Genomic DNA, 17,737 nt, shown 5'->3' with positions numbered 1-17,737 from the left:
AGGTGGTATAGTGGTTAAGGCGCTGGATACTCCTACATGGCCAACCATGGTTCAAGTCCCAGACCTGGTGGCTTGCTTTCTCTTTCTCTCTCTTTCTCTCTGTGTGATGAAATGAATGAATAAATGAAATTAAATACATAATTATTTTTTTTAAAAAAAAGTTTCTTCTTTGATTGTGAGTTTTGTTTTTAGTCCCCAAACGGTGGTGGCTTCAAGGCTCTCCAAGATGTAGTCTTAGTGCCTCATTGACTGCAGAGGGCATGCCCCATGGCCGCACAGTTAAGGGAGCTGGGTCCCACATGGCTGACCACAGTCTGTGAGAATGAATCCAACAGGTCAAGATTTCAGGGCATGTAAGAAGTGCCTCCTGGGGTGCTGTGCAGCTCCAGGCGGGAGGCTGCCCATCGTCACACCTGGTGGGCGAAAAGGAGGAGGCCAGGTTATTGGGAAGCAAGGGGCACCAGGACTAAGCCACCTGAAGAAAGCAAGCCTCGGGGCCAGCAGGTGGTGTGACGGTTAAGGTGCTGGCTCCCCCATGGCTGACCACAATTTGAGTTTCAGACCGGTGGCTTGTCTCCTCACTTTCCTTCTCTCTCTCTCTGGCCAAATTAAAAAATAATAATAATAAATAAAACTGAATAAAATAATTCTTTAAAATTTTTTTTCAGGGACCAGCAGGTGGTATAGTGGTTAAGGCGCTGGATACTCCTACATGGCCAACCATGGTTCAAGTCCCAGACCTGGTGGCTTGCTTTCTCTTTCTCTCTCTTTCTCTCTGTGTGATGAAATGAATGAATAAATGAAATTAAATACATAATTATTTTTTTTAAAAAAAAGTTTCTTCTTTGATTGTGAGTTTTGTTTTTAGTCCCCAAACGGTGGTGGCTTCAAGGCTCTCCAAGATGTAGTCTTAGTGCCTCATTGACTGCAGAGGGCATGCCCCATGGCCGCACAGTTAAGGGAGCTGGGTCCCACATGGCTGACCACAGTCTGAATCCCAGCCCTGGAGGCAAGAAAAACATGCTGGGTGGGTGCTGTGCATACATGCCCCAAATCCCAACACAACAGAGAAATGGAGGAGACTGCAGCATGACCATGCCCCGAGTGGGTGGGCAGGCTTTCTCCTCCCTTTCTCTGTCTCTCTGGCATGTGCATGTACCCTCTTGCAATAAAAATTTTTTAATTTTTAAAAAGTTGTTAAAACACATTTTAAAAATGACCATGCAGTCAGTGTGATAACATGAGCTGGAAAACACCAGCAAGTAAACAGATAGCACGCCACAGGCACCTGCCAGCACCCGCCTGGCGCCGAGGTGATGACTGTCGGGTCAGTAACGAAGAACTGAAACCCACGTGGCATTCCAAACACTTGCTTTGCTAAACTGCTTCTCCGTGCAGCTGTGCTCCCTCCCAACTGTGAGCCAGCCGGCCGTGTTTGCAGGGCAAGGCCAGAACTGCCACACAGCACTCACAGTCCCCCTTCCCCACATGACGAGTGTGGGTGCAGCAGCGTAGATGCTTCTGCCTGAATCTATCAACCAACCTACACCTATGCCCTTGAACTCTACCTCCATTGAGGTCTCTCTCACCCAGAACCCCAAGTACGAACAGAGAGGACCCCACAGCAGCCTCCTGGTCTGGACAGCTCTGACAATCACACTCTAAGGACCCAAGGGCCCCCTTGAGGTCATTACTAGCTTACATGACAACTTCAGCTTTCCCTAGACTTTACTATAAAGGCTTTACCTTCTCTACCCCAGACTTAGAACGGCCTTCAGGAGTTCAACTGCCATTCTCTGTCCCTCCAGAGTATATGACTTCCATTCAGCAAGCACGTGAAGGGCAGTGACAGGCCCCCAAACCACTAAGACAACCCAGATCACTGTTCTGACTCAAGTGGGCTCTCAGCAACACCTCCTCAGACATGGAGCTGCCGTGGTTCCTGACCGTGGCTAAGGGGTGGGTTTGGAGGGTTTGCAGTTACACACCGCACTTGAGCATGGGCAGATCCAACCTCCTCTTGCTCTGCACTGTTCCAGAGTCTTGCTAAAAAGTCAGAGAGACTAAGCCCATGTATGGGCCACCACAGGCAGCTGCCCAACCCAGACAGGCAGATGAACAAATAGACACATGGAAGACACTGGAGTGCAGGGACAGTAACTCCCAGGTGCCACTGAGTATCTGCAGGAGAAGCTGAGAGCTGAGTGCACCAGCCTGAGCCCCGAGAATGGGCGATGAGGCCGGAATATGGTGCCCAGCAGTCTAGGAAGATGGCTAGGGAGTGAGAGCCAGTTGGGACACCAAGGACAGCAGCACTTCCCGCCCTCCCCGGGACCAGGTGCACTGCTGGAGCCCAGAGCTGGCTTCCAGCAGCAAACGTGTCACAGACACGGTCACTGACGTGAGGACATACTGCCACACCTATCTCAGGTGCTGCTCCCCACCGTGAGCACAGGGCCGGGGTCACACTCATGCACACCTTGTTTGCTCTCCGGAGATAACACTTTTGCTGTTCCAAAATCTGTGATCTGGATGTGCATGTCTTCATTTAACAGGATGTTTTCTGGCTTAAGGTCCCTGTAAAGGTGGAGTTTACATGTGAGATGGAACACTAGAAGAGCAGCATTATCACATACTCTGAATTCTGCTGAGCTGACGGACACTCATAGTAGTTACAGACCAACGACTAAGAAGTCTAAAGTTTGCACTGGACAAAAATCACTGCATACAACGCAGCCAAATTCTTGACCTTATCAGGGAAGTCATGGTGAGGAGACCGGAGCAAGCACACACGAAGGCTGGAGGCATTGCTCGAAGCTAGCCGAGAAAAGTGTTAGCGTGGAATGGATACTTGACCCATTTTGATGGGACAGCAATAGGTGAGTACATCCACACTGGGTTCCAGAGCTTCTGGCCTGCTCTCGGTCCCCATGTGAAGTGCCCCTGGTCTCCATGTCACCCTCTGTAAAGCCGGCCAGAACTGGCCCAGAGTGAGCGTGATGTGGCACCAAGTGCAGCTCATGAGCTGAAGGGTCATGGGCCTGATTCGCAATGGCCCGTCCTGCTGGCACTCCAGGGCGCCCCGTTACCTGTGAATGATGCCCTTGCCATGCAAGTACTCTAGAGCAGACACAATCTCGGCTGCATAAAATCGGGTACACGTCTCATCGAACGAGCCAATTTTCCGAATGTATTTAAGTAGTTCTCCATTTTTGGCATAACTGAGGCCAAAATCTGAATATCACAGTTAAGGAAGAGGGTGAAAATCATTCTAAAAAAAAAAAAAGAATCATTCTTAAATAGAGTCTTATTCTGTGGTGGGCAGGTCCTAGCCACACGGTCCAGTAGGAACCCCTGGTCCTGGTTCTACAAGTCTCTTGCCAATAACATAAGGACACAACCTGGGAAAATGGGGACGGGGCCTCATGCCCGCTCTACCTTCGGGACTGCATCAATCCTCAGAAGACCTTGTAGCCTCAGTGAAATGAATCTGCAACCCCTACCAAAGGCACAGACCACTTGCGATTGGCTCCAACCACAGGAAGGCTGCTGAGGAAGGCCAGGGTAGACCGGGGCCAGGCATGACAGACAGGCTGTGTCCCACGCTGTGTTGGCAGCCTCCTCCTCACTACGGTTTCTGTGGCCAAGGCTGAGAGGAAAGCTAACTTCTCAGCTCATCCCGTGTCTGGGAGTCAGAGCTGGGAAGAGCCCTGAGGGACAGTTCTCCTCCCCTCAGACACCACTGGCTGTGCTGCGCATCAGACCAGGGTGTTTTGCCATGAGGATTTGTGGCTTGCGCAGCTGTTCCCCCAAGACACCAGACACTGGTGTCTACCACTGGAAATGTGTAGGCATTTCTCTTCTCTGGAAGCCCAAGACACAGGGCCCAGTCCTCACCTGCCCTGAACAGGGGCCCTAGAGGCAGGGAGGGTGCCAGGCTGGCTGGTTGCTCTCTTTGGGCTTCTGCTTGCCATGGCACTTCCATATTCAGCCAAAGGAAGGAGCCTGAAGCTTCATGCCATGACAAGCCAGGACGGAGGGGACTGACAACCAACACTGCCCAAAGCTGCCCTCCAGGCCCCTCTGTGCCCACTCAGTTCCTTACTCCCAGTGCAGACGTGGTTAATAGGACATGGAAATGGGAAGGCCAGCCTCTCTTCTTCTAAGGATGCAAAGGGTTTGTGCCAGGTGCCCTCACCCGCTAGGCCTGCTCCCTCACAAGAGAAGGCATGCCAAAGGCCCATGAAGCAGGACAGCCCCCTCACAGGCACCACCCGCTCTGGGCCATAGCCAGCACTGGTAGGTGAGGCAGCCTCACCTCACCAGCCCAGAGCTAGCTTCTCTCCCCACTAGGAATCACGGCCTGTGGGAGGACAACCTGGGCATTCTCCACGTAGAGGCTCATCCTCCTCCTTTCTCGACACAATGTAGCCAAGGGTTCCGTCTAGGGCAGAAGTTCCTGGGTCTCACTCCTGTGGGAATGAGTGAGCCCTCGTGACATGCTGAGGCTTTGGAACTTGCCTTAATGATCACATGTGACTGGGCCACTGGACAGAGAGACCTGTGCCCCACTACTCTGGCCAGTCCATCTGGAACTCAGCCTTAGTAAGGCCACCTGCTCCAGTCTGGACCCTGTCCCTGGGAGAAGACAAAGGCACAGCCGTGCACCAAGGAATGATGTCCAGGGCTCTGCAGGAAGCCCAAGAAACCAGGCTCAGAGCAGGGCAGTCCTGCGGGGCCTCAGCAGGCACCCTGTGGGGAGCGGTGAAGCAGTATGAGGTGAGAAAACCTGAGGCGTGCAGTACAGGGCCCCTGACGGCAGCCATTGTAGAGCCGGCTGCATGGCAAGGACAGAGGCAGGGATGGGAGATGCTGGGGGACAGGAGGCATGACCCAATGAGACCTAAACACATCACCAACAAACCCTTCCCTGGGCTGCATTCCCTCAGCTACTGGTCCATTCCATGGTTCCTCTATAAGCAGAACCCCCGAGAATCAGCTCTCTGTGCGGTCTCTACTTCCTAACTTCTCACTCTTTCTTCAACCTTCTCCCAGGAAACTGTCTGTCCATTATCAACAATTTGTACAGGGCACCTACTGGCCAGGCCCCAGGCCCCACACACTTGCCTGCTTGGCACTATCTGGCCAGGTGACTGGCACCCTCAATCAAAAACTACTTGTTGGATCCAGCAGGTAGCATGGTGAATAAGACACTGGACTCCCACATAGGGTGGTTCAAGTCCTGGACCTGGTGGCTTACTTTCTCACTTTTTCTCTCTCATGAGAGAATTTGCCCTATATCAAATTAGGAAAAATAATAATAAATAAATAAATAACTGTTTAAAAAAGAAAACCATTTTTCCCATGGCCTCCTAGCTCACTGGTGGGCCCCTCCTGGCACCAATATCTTGGGGACGGGGGGAGAACCTGGGCCCCATCCTCAGACCTTTCCTGGCTAGGCCGTCTTCCATGTGGCTGGCAAACCCAACCTGCAGGCTACCCTTTCTCCTCTGTTGGCAGCTACCTCACAGCCCTTGGTCTCTGCCGGCCAGTGCCAGCTGCCTTGTCCAGCACCTCTGGCTCCATAACAGACACTACAGCACACCAGGCTGGAGCCACTGGCCCCATCACCTCCCACCCAAGCTGTCACTGCCCCAGACCTGTCCTGCCACCATGGACTGCGAACATTCAGTTAGAGCAAACCCCAGGGCTGACTGCCTCTCACTCTTGCTTCAGGCCACTGCACTAGCCACCCCCAGGCTGCATAGCTTTTGCCCTTGCACCCAGACTTCTCCTCAGATCACAGGACTCCTGGACTCTAACACCCAGACTCGCCCCTTTACAAGTCTTCACAGCTCCTGGGAAAAGCACACAGGGCTGGCAAAGCTGGTGACACTCCCGTGTTCTGTGCACATCTACCTCCCCCACCAAGGATGCATGTGACCCATTTGCCTCATGGGCCAACATGCCCCTCACTCATGCAACACAGTACTATGGGGCCAGATGGTGTGATGGCAAAAAATGATGCTCTGTCAGTCCCCTTCACAGGAAGGTTCCCAGTCCAAGTCCAGAGACCTCCCCGAGTGTGTCAGGCAGATGCACCCCATGATCTGGGGTGGCTGTGGCTGGGGTGGACCATGATCTGTGGAGACCCTAACGAGGTGGCTCCTGTGCACATGCATACTCTTGCTCTCACTGGCAGAGAAAATAAACTTTAAAAAAAAGTTCATCTAAATACGTGAAATAATGGGACCAGCAGATGACCTAATGGCTATGTCGCTGGACTCCCATATAGTCGTCCACAGTACAAGTCCCGGATGTGGTGGCTTAAACTCATGCCAGGCGTGTGTGAGTATGTGCCCAAGATCCCGAGAGGAGAATGGAGAAGGGATTGTGGTGTGGCCATGCCCCTGGAGGCTGATTTCTCACTTTCTATCTCTCTGTCTCTCTTCTCTCTCTTTCTGGCAAGCACACATGCCCTATAGCAAAAAAAAAAAGCAAAATAATAAGTAGATTTCTTGGCAGATGGAGGAGATAAAATAAGGTATTAAAAGTGGGATCATGTGGCCAGCTGGTGGCATGGTGGTTGGAAGACCTGGGTTCCACATGCCCGACTGTGCAGTTTGAGTCCCAGACTCAACAGCTTAAAAAACACACTGGGTACATGAACATATGCCCGAAATCCCAAAAGGAGAATGGAAGAGGAGGGACTGTGGAGTGACCATTCCTCCTAGAGGGTGTTTTCTCACTTCCTTCTGTCTGGCAAGCACACATGCTCTCTCGCAAATTAAAAAAAAAAAAAAAAAAAAAAAAAAAAAGGCAGGAGCACAGGGCTGCCCCATAGGGCAGTAGTCATAGGAGCCGGTCCCACACTACCAACTGGGGCTCAGGTTTGGCCCCAGCAACTTGAGGAACACACTGAGGCCTGTTGTGTGCAAGTACGCTTAACATACTGATGAATGCAGGTGGAGGAATGGTAGCATGACCACATCCCACTAGCAAGCAAGGATGTCCTCTGACAACCAAACAATGTGTGTCAGGGTAGGGCAGTCTCTACACGGAGGACCCCACCCAGGGTGGATGGGGGCCAAGTCGAGCACTACCTAACTCCCCAGGCCCTGCCTCCCTGATTCCTTGACAGGTGTTCAGAAAGGGAAAAGACAGTGCCCAGAGCTTAGATGAAAGGTCAAGGGAGCAAGGGTGACCCTGGTGAGAGGCCAGTGGGCCAGACCTGGGGAGCAGGGCAGGTGGTCAGACATGCCCTTGGACACACAGAGGAGGGCAGCAGGCTCCTGTGGGCCACCAGCTGGACTTCTCAGGGGCCGAGTCCAGACAAACCCCCACCCTGAGACCAGAGGGTAGAGAGATGCCAATTCCCCTCCAGGCACTGAGACCCCTTCTCAGGCAGACACCTAGGAGATACTTAAGGACGTTGCATAGCAGGTATGAGGAAAGGCCTTTGCATAAATGTCCAGCATCCATGGGATTAAAATAATAAACAGCAAGGGCCAGTAGCTGGCATAGCGGTTTAAAGTCCTGCTTGAAAATTACGCATGTACGTGTGCCCAAGCTCCCAGGAGAATGGAAGAGAAGGGATTGTAGCATGGCTATCTCTGCTGGGGGGTGATTTCTCACTTTCCCTCTCACTGTCTCTGTCTCCTTCTCTTTTCAGCGAGCACACACACCCTAAGGCAAAAAACTCTTAAAAAAATAAAAATAAAAAACAGTAACATTTTCTAATGAAGATTTAAATTTTTTAATTTAACTTAATTTATTCATTAATTTATTTTAATTGTTTTAATTGACCAGAGAGAGACACAGAGAGAGGGGGGGGGGGGGGAGAAAGCAAGCCACCAGGTCTGAGACTTGAACATGGTCAACCATGTCAGAGTGTCCAGTGCCTTAACCACCACACCACCTGCTGGTCCCAAAAACAGTAATCTTTTAAGTACAAAGTTTATATATGTATAAATAAAAACCTCAAAAACTGTCTGAAGGACTTCCCTCAGGGTACCTTCTTGTACCCTGAGCCTCAGCAGGCCCTGTGCTCCCAACAGCCCCAGGGGCCCCAGAACAGCAGGGGCATGGACCCATAGGGCCATGATTCTAATGGAAGGGTGAGGGTGTGATCTGACCATGCAAAGGATACATAGCTTCTCATCATCCTGAAAAGTGAAGTAAAGCTTAACAAAGAAAGGGTGATCCAGCCGTGACATCACGTCTCGCTCTCTGGTTACATAGGGGACCTTGTTCTCTTTTATAATGTGACGCTTTTCCAGGATTTTAACTTTAGGTGAGAGAAAAGTGGGTTACTACAATCAGTAACAGTAAAAACACTAAAGACAACTCATAAAGGTGTAAGTTACCATTTTCAAAACCACACAGGCCAGCCTCACAGTCTGCGAGGTCAGCAGTGTCCCACAGCCTCAATCAGCAGAGATCCGCCAGGCCCAGGCATGCAAGCTGCCCTGCACACCACACACAGCTCCCCAGTGCTACTTACTAGCATACTCTCTGGAGGTTGCCAGTTCTCGAGCCAGGACCACCTGGTTTGAGAGGAAAAGGTAAAAAACACAATGTAATGACAAGAAGCACAGAGTTTGACAAGTCACTCTGCAGCACTGCCCAGGCCTCCCATGCTTGAAGGTTTCCTTACACTGGAAGAAAAATGTTTGCTCCCGTACTAGCAAGCAGAGCTGAAAGCCCAGCTCTGTACCCTAATAGTTAGCAGCAAACACACACAACTCTGCGTGGCTCTTGATCAGCTGCCAATTGTCTTCATGGTGCCGTCAAAGTGTAAATTCGTGAACTTCTTAGACAACGTACCCTTTGTAAACGGTAGGAAGCAGCAAGAAACAATGGGAATTTCTTCAAAAACAACTTCTGGGGACCAGCAGTTAGCGTAACGGCTATGTCGCTGGACTCCCATGTAGTCGACTGCAGTTCGAGCCAGACCCGGTGGCTTAAACTCACACCGGGCGCATGTGCGTGTGTGCCCAAGATCCCGAGAGGAGAATGGAGAAGGGATTGCACTGTGGCCATCCCCCCTGGGGGGTGATTTCTCGCTTTCTGCCTCTGTCTGTCTGGCGAGCGCACGCGCCCTATAGCAAAAACTTCTCCAAAAAAAAAAAAAAAAAACTTCTGAAAAAATGACTTGCTAGTATATATCCACTGTAAAAAGCCACCCTGAATCAGAGCTTTTTCCAGCAACTGTCACTATATAGTTCATTTGATGAGTAAGTACAGGGCATGGCTATGAAGGGCACAGGGAACTAAAAACACTTTTGTGGCCTGCAGAGAGGCCTCCTGGAAGTCTGCCCCCAGAGCAAACGCCTTCTCAGACACCCTGTGAGTCTGTCCCCACCCCACGCCCGGGTCCTCCCCCAGTTCGCCTGAGCCTTATGCTCCACTCTAGGGCTATGTGCTCTGAGACAGCATCCTGGTCCCTGACACTGCACAGGCATGACAGCCCTGGACACACTCAAGGTACCACCCTGGAAACGCTTACTGGGCCCACAGTGTAGGCAGGGTGCCAGAGGCAGCTTTGCCACAAGAGGCCACACTGCCTCCAGCAGGCACAGCCATGTCTCCTAAGACCTCCACAGAGAAACAGCCTGAGGACCAGGGAGCAGATGAAAGGCTTCGTGACTCCCCTGGGCCTGGTGGGAGGGCCTTTGAGAGGTACGGGCCAGTTCAGCTGGCCTTGGTTTTGAATTATTCCCATGACAGCACTGTCCACAGGACTCCTAGGAAGTGATATCAGAAGAGTGCCAAGTGACAGATACCCTGCAATTATCAAGAAGAAAGTGGTCAGAGCCTATGTGCTCAGGTGGAGTAGTCACAAAGACCTTTCCAGAGGGACAGAGCATGTGCGGACAGTGCTCAGCCTCTGGTCAGCGAGGGGAGTGGGAGAGGCAGGACTTCCATGTCTAGATTACACAGTCATGCAACAGTACGTTTCTTCACAAGAGCACATGGTAGCCACATGCACAGGCAGAAGGGGCTATGAGAGTACTGACATTTACCGGGCTCCTTTCTTAGGAGCTCTTACGTAACTTTAGTTACCTAGAGTCAGCATTTCACAAGCAGGCTTCCTACAGGAAGCAGGAGTTGTCTGGTTCCCGAGAAAGGTGACATGTCCCTCCACGTCAGCCGGGGCACTGACAGGGCTAACCTGGATATTCCAACTGTCCTCAGAGCCCTTCCCACTCACCTACACCAGTGCCAGTTCTGCCATGCTGTGATCCTTCACTTTCCAAACTCCCTGGGAATGTAACAGTATTTGGTCCCATTTCAGGAATGGGGAGAAAGAACTGAAGATGCCACACAGGATTTGAGATCCAGGGCTACAGATCTCAAACAGGCCCAGGAAGGAGCCTCCGGCCTCTGGCATTTCCCATGCACCTCCTAGCATGGGTTCAAAAAGGCATAGGGATAACAAGAATGCCGACTGCAATGCACAGTCAGGCTGGTGCCCACCTCCCACTGTGGAGACATAAGCACGTGGGCAATTTCACAGAGAAGTCTTCATTTTCCAGTCAGGACAAGCAGAAAGAAATAAAACTGAAAAAAGAGAGACAGTGGAGCCAGCAGGTGGTATGGTGATTAAGGACACTGGACTCCCACATGGCCAACCACAGTTCAAGTCCCGGACACGGTGGCTTGCTTTCTCGCTTTCTCTCTCTTTCACTCTGTTCCCCTCTGACCAAATTGAAAATAAATAAATGAATAAAAAAAAATTAAAAAGTTAAAAAAAAAATTCTTTAAAAAAAAAAAAGAAAAGAGACTTCCTCTTTTATTGGACTACCCCAAGAACCATGTAAAATGCCCACAATTCTTTTAAAATTAGTGCTGCTTCTCTCTAGAGGAAGCTGAGCTCCAGAAATTCTGGGCAATGTTCTTGGGGCTGACAAGTCTTTTTCCTGAAGGCACAATCCTTTTATAAATAAAATTCTTTCACAGAAGTCGCTAATAAGGCGCTGGTAGGTAGGATGGCAGGTAGTGTGGTAGATAAGGCACTGGATTCCCATGGCCAACTCTGTAGTTCATATCCTGGACCTGGCAGCTTGAAAATCACACTGGGCACATGTGCACGTGAGTGTGCCCAGAGTCTCAAGAGGAGAACGGAGAGAGGGGATTGGGTATGGTCACCCCCAAAGTGAGAAATGGGGTGATTTCTCATATTCCCTCTCTGTCTCTCTCCCATGAGTACACGTGCCCTATAGCAAAAACCTAAAAAAAAAAATTTTAAAGCCCAAACAATTAAAAAAAAATGCTAGTAAATCTAAATTAAGGGACCAGCAGATGGCATAATGGTTATGTTACTGGACTCCCACATAGCCAATCCATGGTTCGAGTCACAGACCTGGTGACTTGAACTCATACCAGGTGCATGTGCATGTGTGCCCAAGATCCTGAGAAAAGAATAAAAGAGAGGATATCATGGTGTGGTCATGTTACTCCCCTGTGGGTGATTTTTCACTTTCTGTTTCTCTGTCTCTGTCTGTCACTCCAGCAAGCAGACACGCCCTATAGCAAAAATCTCTCTCTAAAAAAAAGTTAAATTTGGGGCTGGCAGGTGGTATAGTGGTTAAGGGTACTGGACTCCCATGGCCGAATGCAGTTCAAGTCCTGGATCTGATGGCTTGCTTTCTCACTCCCTCCCCCACTTACTCTGTCCCTCTCCGGTCAAATTAAAACTAACTAACTAAATAAATAAATAGTTAAATAAAATATTCTAAAAACAAAACAAAACAACGGGACCAGCAGTTAGCATAATGGCTATGTCGCTGGACTCCCATGTAGTCAACCGCGGTTTGTGTCCCAGACCTGGTGGCTTGAAACTCACACCGGGCACGTGTGCATGCGTGCCTAAGATTCCAGGAAGAGAATGAAGGAGAAGGGATTGCGGCATGGCCATCCCCCTGGGGGGTAATTTCTCACTTTCTGTCTCTCTGTCTCTTTCTGGCAAGCACATGCACCCTATAGCAAAAACCTCTAAAAAAAAAAAAAAAAAAAACCACCAAAATATAACAAAAAAGATAAATCTAAATTAAAAGTTTAAGGGCAGGGCTGGCAGGTGGTGTGGTGAAGAAGAGAGCTGGATTCCCACATGCCTGGCTATGGTTCGGGTTCTGGACCTAATGCATTGCTTTCTCACTTTCTCTCTCTCTCTCTCACTCACTCACTCACTGTGTCCCTCTCTGGTCAAATTAAAATAAATAAATGAATGAATGAATGGGGGCCAACAGGTGGCGTGGTAGTTAAGGGCGCTGGATGCCCACATGGCCAACCATGGTTTGAGTCCCTGACCTGTTGACATGGCTTGCTTTCTCATTTCCTCTCCCTCTCTCCCTTTCTCTGGTCAAATTAAAAGTGAATAAATGGATAAGTAAAGTTAAATAAAGTAATTCTTTTAAAAAAAAGAATGAATGAATGAATGAATGAAGTTAAATAAAGTAATTATTAAAAAAAAAAAAAAAAACCCTTTAAGGACAGCAAGGCCAACAGGCAACATGGTGGTTAAGGTCCTGGATTCCCACAAGGTCAACCACAGTTCAAGTCCCAGACCTGGCGGCTTAAAGATCACACCAGGTGTGTGTGCATATGTGCCCAAAATTCTAGAAAGAGACAAGATTGTGGTGTGCCAATCCCTTCTGGGGGGGGGGGAGAATTCTCACTGAGTATATGTGCACTATGGCAAAAACCTATTAAATTAAAAAAAAAAAAAGTTTAAGGGCAGCAAAAGTTTATGTTAATTAAAATAAGATGTTAGCTGGGGCCAGCCAGAGGATTAGTGGTTAGGGCAGCTAGATCCCACACGGCCAACTGTGCAATTCAAGTCCTGGACCTGACTTAAAAAACACGCCAGGTAAGTGAGTATGCATGCCCAAAATCCTGACATAAGAATGGAGAAGAAGGGATTAGGGATTAGGGATTGTGGCATGGGCAACCCAGGCTTTCTCACTTTCCCTTTGTCTCTCTCCCCAACGAATATATGTGCACTCTAGCAACTTGCCAGGGGGAGGGGGGAGAGAATGATGCTGCGAATATAAGTAAGCTGTATTTTAGGGGCAAAGAGGGTTCCCATGAGCATCACTGACAGGACTGGAACCAATATTTCTGTTTATGGAAGTAAGAACACGAGAAATCTGGAGGCTACCCCTCTAACAAATGTCCAGGGTAGACTGTCTCATTTACTTTAAAAAAACAAGAACAAAAATACCCAGAAAATAAAAGATCATTAGGTGTTTCAAAACCTGTAGAGATACAATGCTGATATAGTAGCTTTCAATCTAAAGAATCTTAGAAAAGTTTCCCAGGGCCTTGCCCGTGAGATACAAGGACGCAAAAATAACTTGCTAAGGTCAGGTCACAATGGAATTAACTGCATTTAAGAGGGAGGGAAAAAAAAACTTAAAACATCAAGGAGTTTTTTAAGCTTTCCTCTCCAAAATCAATTGAGTATTTCAGTCACGCCTTTCACATGATCTGCCTGTGGCCCTTACAGCAGGCAATGAGCTTCTGGGAAGTATGTGGCCTAGTGCAGGTCTCTTGACTCAGACCTCGCAGAAGGTCTGTTCTCCAAAGAAACCTGTCCATGTGACAAATGGCAAAAGCATATACTCACTGTTGAAAAAGAGCCTTCGCCAAGAATTTTCCCAAACTTGAAGTCTTCAGGGCGTTTCTTCCGAGGCTGTGGTGGCGGTGGGGCAGCGTGTTGCAGGGAGCTGGTACCAGGCCGGGTTTCAGCCGTGGTGCCATCCATGGTGGGGCCCTGCCTGCTGCCACCACTGGGAACACCAGGGGCCACGCTGGACTCAGTCTGGGTCCTCACCATTGATGGAGATGGGCAGGAACATAACACCACGCTGGGCTGAATGGGAACGGCGTCATACTGGAGGACAGAGGAGAAGCTCGTAAGACTCAACAGAAGGACTTTCCCAAAGGTACGCACTGCATCTGGATGATCTGGGAACTCACCCAAGGAGAGCCGGACCATCAGACACACTCTCCCCCCCAGGGTCCTCCCTGCTCAGTCCTACCCGCCACTCCATAGAACAGCATCCCTCCTTGGGAATCAGCAGTTAGCGTAATGGCTATGTCGTTGGACTCCTACGTAGGTGACCGCGGGTCGCATCCCGGACCCAGTGGCTTAAAACTCACGCCGGGCGCGTGCGTGCCCAAGATCCCGAGAGGAGAATGGAGGAGAAGGGATTGCGGCGTGACCATACCCCCAGGGGGGATTTCTCGTTTTCTGTCTCTATGTCTCTCTCTCTCTGGCGAGTGCACATGCCCTATAGCAAAAAACCTCTCCAAAAAAAAAAAAAGATTAAAAAAAAAAAAAAAGAACAGTATCCCTTTGGCAAAAACCTAAAAAAAAAAATTAAAAAAAAAAAAGAAGAACAGTATCCCTCCTTCAGCTCCAGCCTTACCCTCTCCCTGACATCCACCGCAACTCCAATTGGTTTCCAACCGAGGCCAAATTAAAGCAACCAGAGAGTGCTGCATGTTGTTGATTAGAGGAGTGAGTATACAAGGGAGCTGACTGAGTGTGCTCACAACACAACCCAAGGCTGGCAAGGCTGTGGTGAGCCCACGGCTCACACGACACGGGTGCACTGGAAACCATGCTGCTGCTCAAGTGTTTCTGGAAGGTGATGGGTGACTGTTAACAAAGCGACTGCAGCACAGCTGTCGATGACACACGGGCCCTCAGAAAGGTCCTATTGCTCACAGCTCCACCAGCAATGAGCAAGAGTCGTACCTGGCCATGAGAACCCGCCTCCAGATCTGACCCTGCGTATTCCAGACACTGACGCAAGCCCCTCATCAGACTGCAGTACAAGGACACAAAATGAATTAAACGAATCAGGAGCACATATGACTCCATGTGTCAGAACGGGCTGGAGTCCAAGCTAGGCCTGAAACCTGGGGGCCTTGTCGTCTGTCTGTGGCAGGACAAAGAGCAGAGAAAAGGTCCAAAAGGGTTGTCATTGGCCAAATTGTGCCTTTTAAAAAAATTGCCAGAGGGTGTGTACACTTGCTAGAAAAAGAGTGAGGAAACAACCCCATATGGGGCATTGTCACGCTGCAGTCCCTTCTCCATTTCTCCCTCCTGGCAGGATTTTAGACACACATGCACGTGTGTTCAACATGTTTGTCAAGGAACTGTGTCTGGGATCCTAACTGAATAGCCAGCCATGTAGGATCCAGCTGCCTTACCCACCAGGACATGGATGGGCTCAAATTGTGACCCTTTAAACACAAAAAACATATTCATGAGAATAAGCCAAAACTGCAAAAAGTCATGAGTCTGTAATGACTCACAAAAGTGGTAAAAAGTGGGACCCCCTATAGCAAAAATCTCTCATAAAAAAAGAAGTAGTAAAAAGTGTTACCAGTATTATAATAGCAAAGGCTGAATATAATTGGATGGTTAGTTTGATTTAAATAAATAAGAGAGTATGGACATATGAAGCTGTTTCTTTCAATGTATGTATGCTTTCTTGGTTTTGTTTTTAAGAGGTTTTTGCTGTAGGGTGCGTGTGCTCGCCAGAAAGACAGAAAAAGACAGAAACAGGAAGCGAGAAATCACTCCCCAGGGAGGATGGCCAAGCTGCAGTCCTTTCTCCTCCATTCTCCTCTCAGGATTTTGGGCATATACTCACACATGACCCACTTGAATTTAAGCCGCTGGGACCAGACCGAACCGCGGACTAGAGTCCCGCAATGTAACCATTATGCCATCTATTGGTCCCTTTGATTATACGTATGTTTACAAAGGACAGACAATGGGCCAGCATGTGGCCTGGTGGTAAAGGTGGCTGTATCTGACCTGGCTGACCACACAGTTTGATTCCCAGACCGAGTAGCTTCAGAAACTCTCTGGGTCCATATACGTGCATGCCCCAAATCCCAATGGAACAGAGAAATGGAGAAGGGATTGTGGTGCGACCATTCCCCATGTGGGGTGCTTGTTCACTCTCTCTCTCTGGCTAGCACACATGCATATACCCTCTGACAAATTAAAAAGACACACAAGGTTTTCACTCTGTACATAAACAGGTAAGGGTACACACCAAGGAACCCTAGAAACCAGAGTGGAAATTGCACCAAGAACAGGAAAGCCAGGTAGGCACATGGCCCCACAGTGTGGTGGGGCGGAGCTCAGCTACCAAACAGAAGGGCCAACAGAGATGCTCATCCTGAGATCCCAGAGGCCCATTCAGACAGGTTGGCCAGGGGCCCAAACACAAGGGTGTGTGGAGAAGGAGGTGGCAGACGGCAGGAGTGGGTGTGTGCCTGGGCGGCCACAGGGCAGCACAGGAGCCTCCACACCACGTGAAAGGCCAGTCAGGCCACTGGGCTCAGGTGAGGTCACCTTAGAAGCCATAACTCACCCCCTCCCAATCAAGGAGTCACTATCAAAAATTTTGGACCTGCACCACAGCCAGGAGGGCACAGGCCTCTGTTTCTTATAGCTCTGCCAGGTTAGTCACAATTCGAGGCATGGTATAAAAATATGTATAAAATTATAAAGAAGCCAGGCCAGCCTTGCAGTCTAGTGGTTAAGGGAACTGGGTCCCACATGGCTGATAGCACAGTTCCTGGACCCGTTGATTTGAAAAACACACCAGGCATGTGTGCCCAAACTTCTGACGGGATAGAGAGATGGAGTAAAGGGGGTGGGGTGATTTCTCACTTTTCCTCTCTATCTCTCTCTGTTTCTGTCTGGGGAGCACATAGACCCTATGATAAAAAGAAAAAAAAAAATTAGATGTAGAAGTCCATTAGGTTAAACCCTGAGAACACAGCAGACACTGCACCAGCCTGTGGAACAGTAGTTAAGGCAACTGGATGCCACATGGCTGATGGCACAGTTCGAGTCCCAGAAACAGTGACTTGAAAAACATGCCAGGCATGTGTACATGCATGCCTGAAATCCTGAGAGAATGAAGGAAAAAAGAACTAGAGAGTGGTCATCCTGAGGGCAGGGGTGATTTCTCTCTCTTTCTCTCTCTGTTCTCTCCAGTGAGTGTACACACACTGTAACAAACTGAGAGGAAGAACAGAGCAGTGCAGAAACCAGCAGGTACTCCCCATACACTCAACCCTTTAGTAACCATCCTTTGACTCCCTCCAGAAACTCAGCCAAGGGAGTGAGGCCACAGTACTTGAAAGTCACATTTGTAAAATATTCCACTGCAGCTCTGGCATTCCAGAAAAGCTTAAAACAGCCTACTTGCTTACAGAGAAGTGACCCAAAAACACAGGCATATATACTTAGTGGAATACTATGCAGCCCAATTGGTGAATCTGGGTTAAATTCACTCTGGGTTTTTCTGTACTCTCCTGAAAATTTATCTATAGATTTGAAGTTATTTCCATATAAAAGCAAAACACACACACACATACATATATACATATATGAAAGAATATAAAACTGTGTGAATACCATCACTGTAAAAAAGTTACAAACATGCCTGTGCAAGAGACAAGAAAATAATAAAATGGCTGTTAAAGTGTGAGACTATGGATTTCTCTTTTATGCCTTTTTTTTTTTTTTTTTTTTGAAAGAGAGAGAGATTTTTGCTATAAGGTACTCACTGGAGAGACAGTAAGACAGAAAGTGAGAAATCATTCCCTAAGAGAATGGCCATGCACAATCCCTTCTCCTCCATTCTCCTTTTAGGATTTTGGTCATGCATGCACATGCACCTGGCTGAGTTTCAAG

The 17,737-nt window shown here is 49.0% G+C and overlaps 1 protein-coding gene across 1 annotated transcript in view; it reads right to left on the bottom strand.

Annotated features, from left to right (window-relative positions):
• The window catches only part of PDPK1 (3-phosphoinositide dependent protein kinase 1), a 46,072-nt gene extending 32,177 nt beyond the window's left edge, over nucleotides 1-13,895 (bottom strand). Inside the window, exons 1-5 of the mRNA XM_014587042.2 lie at nucleotides 13,631-13,895; nucleotides 8,504-8,546; nucleotides 8,150-8,287; nucleotides 3,090-3,234; nucleotides 2,480-2,577 (exon numbers count right to left, since the gene is read on the bottom strand). Of these exons, the coding sequence (XP_014442528.1) occupies nucleotides 2,480-2,577; nucleotides 3,090-3,234; nucleotides 8,150-8,287; nucleotides 8,504-8,546; nucleotides 13,631-13,840 (634 nt within the window). The 5' untranslated portion in view covers nucleotides 13,841-13,895. The remainder of the gene's footprint in view (nucleotides 1-2,479; nucleotides 2,578-3,089; nucleotides 3,235-8,149; nucleotides 8,288-8,503; nucleotides 8,547-13,630) is intronic.
• Nucleotides 13,896-17,737: the final 3,842 nt, after the last annotated feature.

This window comes from Tupaia chinensis, unplaced genomic scaffold (genome assembly GCF_000334495.1).
Source record: "Tupaia chinensis unplaced genomic scaffold, TupChi_1.0 Scaffold000178_1, whole genome shotgun sequence".
NCBI classification, from domain to species: Eukaryota; Metazoa; Chordata; class Mammalia; order Scandentia; family Tupaiidae; genus Tupaia; species Tupaia belangeri.
This window is presented reverse-complemented; position numbering and strand designations above follow the sequence as displayed.